The sequence below is a fragment of the Camelus bactrianus genome, chromosome 27, assembly GCF_048773025.1.
Source record: "Camelus bactrianus isolate YW-2024 breed Bactrian camel chromosome 27, ASM4877302v1, whole genome shotgun sequence".
NCBI classification, from domain to species: Eukaryota; Metazoa; Chordata; class Mammalia; order Artiodactyla; family Camelidae; genus Camelus; species Camelus bactrianus.
This window is the reverse complement of record NC_133565.1, coordinates 31,257,278-31,265,905: the sequence shown is the minus strand read 5'-3', so window position 1 is coordinate 31,265,905 and position 8,628 is coordinate 31,257,278. Positions and strand designations below refer to the sequence as shown.

The window sequence follows — 8,628 nt, the reverse complement described above, 5'->3', positions numbered from 1 at the left end:
GACAGACTCTACCTTAACAAGACAGTCGGATGAGTAAGACAGACAAGTAACCAGGCCATTATAATCCAATTGCTGCTATAGGGAAGTACAGGTGGAAATAGGGGCTCATGGAAAAGATATTTAATTCATTGACACCAGAGTGTGAGTGGGATTGCCCAGGGGTAGGTATAGTGGGGAGAGAAGAGGGCTAGGGTGGGGCGTCATGTTACACCCTCATTCAAGAAAGACCTTTCCAATCTGCTGTTCCAGCTGCATCTCCATCAATTCTACCTCCTCCTACAGGCAGCACGCTGAATCCTGCCCCTTGTCCTTGGACCTTCCCATTATGTTTCTTCCCTCTTTGTGCACAGGAGGTTCCTTCTTCTAGAACCCAGCTCAAATATCACCTATTTGGGGAATCCCTTCTTCCATAATAAGTTACATGCTTATTTGGATGTTTCCTCCAGAGTATGGTGAGGTAACATTTTATGCATCCTTTTATTATACTCTCCTGACCTGGAAAATGTGTTTAGCACATGACAGGTGAAGCACTGATATCTGTGAATAAACGAACAGGCAGAAGACTATTGGAGAGGGTGGACTTCATGCAGAGGGCGAGGGAGCCAGCACAGTGCCGTCTTCAGATCAGAGGGAAAGTTCATTCCAACAGCTTTGCACAATGGGGGCGGGGGACGAGGGCTGGCAGGCGTTCTGAGCTGCTGTGGCCGGCAGCCTAACCGCTTTGCCCGGGTTTTTCCTTAGCCTGGCTTCACCCGAGGATTCCTAGAGCACAGCCCCAGCTTTGTCCCTCTCTCCAGTTTCACCCCTAACTTTCCGCGGTTCCCATTGGCTGTGAGACCGTCCAATGAGCAGGCAGGAACTGTGCGCTTGCTTTCCTCGCCCGGGGCGTCCGCCCTCGTTCCCGCGTCTCGCGAGCGTTGCGGTGACTGGCGGAGGCGGTGCAGCTGGGTCAGCTCGCGGCTACGGTGAGGCGGAGGGTGCTGAGAGGCGGACGGGTGCGGAGACCATGTTCCGAGCGGTGGCTGGTGGGCAGCTCCGGCGGGCGGTGAGTCCGAGCTGGGAGGACCGAGCCTGGTGATGGTCTAGCCTCAACCTGCCGTCCCTGTGAAGGGCTTGGCGAAGCTCGCCGGCTCCCCCAGACCTGACCGGCCCTCGCGCAGGGAGGCCCAGCCGGGCCGGGGGCTCGGGCTGCAAGTTCTGGGGCCTACCCTAATCTCCTTCCGGGTCGCCAGCTCGGGGCCAAGGCCGGAGCGTTGAACCTGCACTCCTGCTGCCCCTCCTCCTCCCCGCCCTTTTCCCAGCCTCTCACCCAGCACTGCCAGGCTGTCAAGTTCTCCACCTTCGGCGGGGAGTGAGCTGCCGCGTCCCCGGGGAATCTTTACCCCAGGGAGGAAAATGTCGCCTCTGGGATGCCCTCTTGGAAAAAGTTTAAAACCTGAATTCAGTTTGGAAGCTGACATTTCTGGAAGAATTAAACATTTTCTCCTGGCGCTTTGTGGCCCACTCACTGTCTAGTGCTGGGGGCGAGGGGTGATACGCTTTGATGGAAACTTGCTCTGCTCTCTGGCGGATGGGGCAGTGCTGGGGTTAGGTGATTGCGCAGGTGTAGTCTATCATCCAATTTGACAGCTTTAGGCAATTTTGAAAGGCAGGCGTCTTTTTTATTACTGCAAGCTGACCTGGTTTTAAACCAGCAGCTTGTTGGTTAAATAGCTCGGAATCTATTGGTAATACTAAGTTTTTGGTGCTTTCGTTAGTTACAAATCATGAGTTTAGCACATTTCTTTCTTCTTTCGTGAGAAGGACTGATAGAAAATATGATTTTTGTCCTAATGCTGTGGGACAGTAAGTGTTTGGAGACTGACCAATTACAAGTCAAGTAACAGTTTATATTGTGCATTCTGTGGATTGTCTAATTAGGTTAAATGACAAGATTGCTAAACTAAGGGTGAGAAACTTTCCTGACCCTTTGTACTTTTTCTATAGTTTTCTTTTTTGTATGCATGTTTTCTTATCCACCACTGGGATTTTCTCCCTGAGATATAGTTGGTACTCTTCCTAGATGTCTGTAGGTCCTTTTTTTCTGTATTCCTTGTTCCATTAAAAAAAAAAAAATCCTTACCCCAGCACCAGCCCACTCCCCACCCCTCCCTCTACACACAGACGAAGTTCAAACTCACATCCTTCAGGTCAGCATTTAGTCTTTCTGTCAGAAGTTTTCCTCAGAGGATCCAGACATTAAAAACTTAAAGTCATGGATTTGAGAAAATTCCAGGTATCAGAGCCAGAGTCTTAAGTATCTGGTAATTGGAAGGTGATTTTGTAGACGGATTAGAAGTCTGGCGTAAGTGAAATAGTTGTGGAGGGGGAGTTTAGGACTCAGTTATTTTGTAGAGCTAACAGAAAAAAATGGAATGATTAGCTTAAGTAATTATAAACAGTTTGCCAATGTATGTTGACAGTATTTCCAAATCTTTATTGTGGTTTGCCATGGACTTTGACCTTGACTTATTTTTAGAATTTGAAGTCATGCTAAGTAGAGTAGTCCCTCTGGGGTCATTAAGAACATTTGAGAGATTTGATTTTCAGGGGTATAAGAAAATGGTGGGAACACTTCTAAAGTGGATACATAAATATACATACATATTCAACTGTACAATTTTTGAAATTTCTGACTTACAGGAAAGTTGCAAGAATAGTACAAAGAATTCTCAAAACCCTTTACTGAGTTTCACCAGCTGTTACCAGTTTGGCACATTTGCTTTATCTCGCTTCATATATACATATTATTATTTTTCTGAGCCATTTGAGAATATGTTGCAGACATGACCTTTACTCCTAAATAGTTCAGTGTATTTTCTGTGAATAAGGAGGTTCACCTTTCATAACCACTGTATAATTGGCAAAATTAGCAAGCTTAATGATAAAATATTATTATCTAATCTTCAGACATTCAAATATTAGCTATTGTCAGTCATTTGTAGCAATATTTCTTATTCTAGTCTGGGGTAGCCCAGGAACATGCCTTGCATTTAGTTCTCACGTCTTGTCAGTCTTTGTTAGAAAAGCTCCTCAGCCTTTGGCTTTGATGGCGTTGACATTTTTGGAGAATACAGACCTTTTTTGTTGACTGTCCCTTGATTTAGGTTTGTCTCATGTTTTCTTTGATTAGTTTCAGGTTCTGTATTTTTGGCAGGAGTATCACAGAAGTTGTATTATGTTCTCAGTACATCATGTTAGGCTCATAATGTTTGTTTATCCCATTGCTGGTAATGTTAGTTACTTGGCTAAAGTGTTCACCAGATTTGTCCACTATCAGATTACTGTTCCTCCCTCTGTGGTTTTTAACTGATTTGTGGGGAGATACATCAAAACTATGTAACCCTTCTGTTTCTCACCAGACTTTCACCCAGTAGTCTTACCTGTTGATGATTCTTGACTGAGAAAGGATTACTGAAATGTAAAATGGTGGTTTTTCTAATTCTATCATCCCTTCTACATTTATTAGCATTCTAAGGGAGAAGAGTTCCTTCTTTTTGTGTTGTTGTTGTATTTATTTATGAACTCATGAATCCTTACTTTATTCATTATAATCCATTACTACTCTTAAATTTTTTGATGCTCAAGTTGTCCATATTTCTAAAGTGTGAGTCCCTTCAGTCTGGCTTCTGTTTACTGATATTTATGATACTGTAAAGTCAAAATGGCTTATCTGAATCCCTACTCTTGAAATTAAAAAAAAAATTGTTCTGTAGCTAACTAGTAGCTAGTAAATGTACGAATATGCTTCTACAAAACCATATTTTTAATAACACATTAATCTATTAAAATATTAAAAGACTAAACTATTAAAGGTGAATATAGCTAATATGAATATAGCTGACACTACTAAACTGTACACTTTAAAAATGGTTAAAATGGTAAATTTTATATTTTTTTATTGCAACTAGTGAACAAAAAAAAGAAATACCTTAAACTGCTAGAATTTGTTAAATGTCTTGCATTTGGTGTCTACATTCCATTTCCATTGTGACTGATTTGTGCCCTTGAGCAAAATCCTTCATCTTTGCCGAGGAGGGCTTCTCAGTGTCATCAGATAATGAAGGTGGTATTTTCCGTCTACAGCAAAGAGCTGGAGAACACACTGGGGGGAAATAGGTAGGCATGCATAATTAGTTAACATTCTTGTAGGGATATTAAGCATTAGTATTATTTTATTCATTTACATTTGAAATTGATTTGTTGACTAATAAGATACCAAAGAAACATTTTACCTGGATAGAGAAGCAATACTTTTCAAAGTTATTTGAGTTTTCCTATTACTGTATTCATTACTAGGCAGGAAGGTGTATCTATCATGATTCAGAAACTATGAAACTGGTATGAAGGAACATGACATTTTTCAGAGTCCATGATCTAGCATTGATGAATGAGATTGAACTCTGTAATTCACATGCAAATTTTAATTTCTTTTGAAAGAAGAAAGAGAGCCAATTTTGATGTGATGCTAAAAGATTTATTGCATAAGATGAGTTTCGTAAAATCATGCTGCTTGCCAATGTATCTGCTTAAGGGTCTTGCCTGTTTTTAAAGTGAAGTAAATTGACTGTGTCTTTAATATTATAATCAATGTTATATGACATTTCTAGTCATGATTAAAAGCTACCATATTTTATTACTAAAGAGGTTAAAGTAAGTTACTTAGTTTAAGTTCAGAAATGTAATATACATTTTATTATTATAAAATGTATGTTAAAATAGGGATGGGTGACTTTATATATTATTTATCTTTTTCAGTAGAAGTTGGAAAGATTTTATAGTTTATTCCTGCTTTTTAATTTTTGAGATAAGCATAAAGACCCTCTCCCCACCCCCATACCATTAACCCCACTTAGTTTTCAAAGTGATGGGAGGTAGATTAAACTTATTCTTACTACCTAAGGTTTTGAGTGGGTTTGGAAGGGTAAAGTATGGAGTTAGAGTCCAACTTTTTCCCTCTTCTAACACCTGTGGTAGTTTACTACATGAACACAGTTAAAATCACAGCAGGAACTCCTGAGCAGTAAATCTACTTTGTTGTTCCTAAAAAGACTGAAAAGCAAAAGCAATGTGAAAGCTGTTAAGGTTGAAGAAGAAAAGGACCAAAATGTGTTCATTGGACTTAGCTATCACTGGTTGTTGGTGACTTTGAAGAGACTTGATCCAGTGTTGCAGTGGAAGTGAAGCCGGTTTGCTATGAGGAAAGGAGAAAGAGAGGTGAGGCAGTAGAATTTGTGTGTAAGGACGTTGTTTTCAAGAAGTTTGGCCCTAAAAGGTTGAAGAGAGGATGATAATCCCTTTAAACCCTGCCCTCAAGAAGTCTGCTGTCTCACAAAGACCAGTCAATTTAGTAAGGATATGTGGCTGATATGTGAAAGAAAACTTCATATTTTACTATTTGAGACTAAGATTAAAATTGAGCAGAGAGTACAGAGCATTCCCATATTATCCCACCCTCCTTCACTCCCTCCCTGTCAGCATCCTGCACCAGAGTGGTACATTTGTTACAACTGATGAACTTACATTGACACATCATTATCACCCAAAATCCATAGTTTACATTAGGGTTCACTCTTGGTGTTATACATTGTATGTGTTTTGACAAGTATACAGTGACATGTATCCACCATTGTAGTATTATACAGAATAATTTCATGGCCCTACAGTCCTCTGTGCCCTGTCCTTTCCTTGCCAGCCCCTGGCAACTACTGTGTTTTTACTGCTTCCTTAGCTTTGCCTTTTCAGCATGTCTTATAGGTGAACCCATACAATTATGTAGCATTTTCAGACTGTCTTCTTTCATTTAGTAATACGCATTTATGGTTCTTTCATGCCTTTTCCTGGCCTGATAGGTATTTTTTTCTTCTTCAGCACTCAATAATATTTCATTTGCTGGATGTACCACAGTTTATCCATTCACCTACTCAAGGACATTTTGATTGCTACTAACTTCTGGCAATTATGGATAAAGCTTCCGTTGATATCCATGTGCAGGTTTTTTTTGTGGATGTAAATTTTCAGCTCATTTGAGTAAGTAGCAAGGTTGTGTGGCATGAGTATATTTAGTTTTGTGAGAAAGTGCCAACCTGTCTTTGAAAGTGGCTGTACCATTTTTAATTTACACCAGAGTTCCTGTTATTTCACATCCTCACCAACATTTGGTGTTATCAGTGTTTTGGATTTTCACTGTTTTAATAGGTGTGTAGTGGTATCTCATTCTTGTTTAAACTTGCAGCTCCCTAATGATATATGATGTTGAGCATCTTTACTTGTGCTTATTTACCATCTGCGTATTTTCTTCAGTGAGGTGTCTTTTCAGATATTTTGCCCATATTTAAATCTGTTTGTTATTACTGAGTTTTAAGCGTTCTTTGTGTACCTTAGATAACAGTCCTTTATCAGATATGTCTTTTGCAAATATTTTCTCCCAGTTTGTGACTTGTCTTCTCATCCTTTTGATGAAGAGGTTTTTAGAAGGAATGTTCAACTCATTTATTGGACTTCTACTCTGTGCTAGACACTGAAGTAGAGGCTGGGTTTGTAATCATAAGAAAATCAGACATAACCTCTGTACTGACAATCAAGTAGGGAAGACAAGATAATCAGGTGAGTATAGTCAAGTACTGTACTGAGGTTAGTGTACTGTGTCAGGGCTGGCAGAGTCAACCAGTTTGTGGAGATTCAGGAAAGCTTTTATGCTAACATTTATTGAGCATTTATTATGTCCTAGGAACTAGCCCAAGAGCTTTACATTTACTAATTCAATCCTCGCAACAACTCTTGAGATTATTGTTACTGTTGTCATCATCCCCATGTTATGATCTGGGAACTGAGGGACAGAGAAGTAATGGTGGAGGTGGGATTTAAACACAGGCAGGGTGGCCCCAGGCCTGTATTTCCTTAACACTGCTCTGTACTAAAGTTTCTTGGAGGGATTGGCATTTACACAGAAAACATAAGGGTGATTAACTGGAAGCTAATCAAATCACAGGGGAAGAGGTCCTCTATGCAGAGGGAACAATGTGTGGGAAAGCTGGAGGTCAGAGAGAGTAGGGCAAGGTCAAGTATCTGAAAATAAGATATAAATAACGCATGGGATAAATGGCTAGGGAGGTAGATTAAGCCATAGAATAAAATGCCTGGTAAACCAACCTAAGGAGTTGTTTACCATATCCTAAGGAGGCAGGAAGCAATTGATATGTTTTAAGCAGGAGAATAATACATTGAGTTTATATCATTGAAAGATCACTGGGAGAAATGGATTGGAGGAGAGCAAAGTTGGACTGGGAGTCAGTTGGAGAGAGATAATGGCCTGTACTAGGTAGTGGAATTGATGATGGAGAGTAGTGAATAGATTTAGGAGATACTGTATTTTGAAGGAAGAATTGTTATGACTTTAGTGGTTGAATGGTTGTGAGAGTTTAGGGAAAAAAAACAGATATAACTCCCAGATCATGGTTTGGGCAGTTTGTTGGAGAGTGATGCATCCTCTAAAGAGCTCCAGAGAAGCCGTGTGGGAGTGGGCTGGGGGACCAGGGGATAGATGAGTTAAGATTTGAATTTGCTGAGTTGGTGAGTGGCTGATGAGACAAGTTGAGCAATCAGATATGCAGGTGTAAGCTAATTATAGGCCTAGCACTTAGGAGAGAGATTTGATACCTCTGTATCTATATCTATGTTATTCTTACATAGTTGGTAAGTCATAAATTAATCCATGAAAGTAAGAATGGACTAGTCAACAATTTCAAACATTGCTGAAAGAACAAGTAAGGTAAAGCCTGAAGAGTATTTGTTGGTAATTTTGGTGAGGTTAGAAGCCGGGATACAAGTACAGTAGCTGAGGCGTGAATGGAAGATGAGGAATTAGAGAGCTGGAGTGGAAGGTGGGGTAATGGATTTTTAATTTTGGGATTCATTAAAATTGGAAGAGCCTCAAACATGTTTAAAAGTTGACGGGAAGGAGCCCAGGAAAAGGGAGAAGTGGGAGAGGTTAATGAGAGAAGATGCAGAAGTCTTTGGCTTGATTTGAGAGGATGGAGTCTGGAGTCCAGATGAAGGGATCAGATCCAGGAGGAAGGACCTGCAGCAGCTTCTGTTGTGATAGGGCAGGGGCGGGAATCTCTACGTTGGAGGTCAGGAAGGGGAAGTCATTCTCTCCTGATGGCTTCAGTTTTCATTGGGAGGTAAGAAGTGAGGCTTTTTTAGAGTAGGGAGCAGACCTTTGGCAGTTTGAAAAACAGCAGAAGGGACTCTTTGAAATAGTTGCTGTGGAGAGTGAGAGAGAAGCCAACAAGGATGTCATAGTAACATCGCTAGGCAGTTTTAAGGGCTCAGGTAAGGTTGATGACCAAGAATTATGGTGGCACTGCTCTGCATTAAGTAATTTAAATTTAAGTAGCAGTGTTTTGAAGAGATTGAGATTCCTTCTGAACAGCTACCTTATTATTTTAGTAATTATCTTTAAATGTTGAAGATTTGGCTTCTTTTTTTCTCCATTAGAAAGAGGACCCTAAAGTATACAGATGCAATGGGTCAAAAGATAATAAAATGACTTTCATTTCAAAACCTTTTCAGGTACTTTTTGAATCT

The 8,628-nt window shown here is 40.4% G+C and overlaps 1 protein-coding gene across 2 annotated transcripts in view; it reads left to right on the top strand.

Moving 5' to 3' along the window:
- The first annotated feature begins 887 nt into the window (after nt 1–887).
- ETFA (electron transfer flavoprotein subunit alpha) overlaps nt 888–8,628 on the top strand; it is a 61,659-nt gene continuing 53,918 nt past the window's right edge. For both annotated transcript variants that reach the window (XM_074354246.1, XM_074354247.1), the window contains exon 1: nt 888–1,045. In XM_074354246.1, the coding sequence (XP_074210347.1) occupies nt 1,007–1,045 (39 nt within the window). In that variant the 5' untranslated portion in view covers nt 888–1,006. The remainder of the gene's footprint in view (nt 1,046–8,628) is intronic.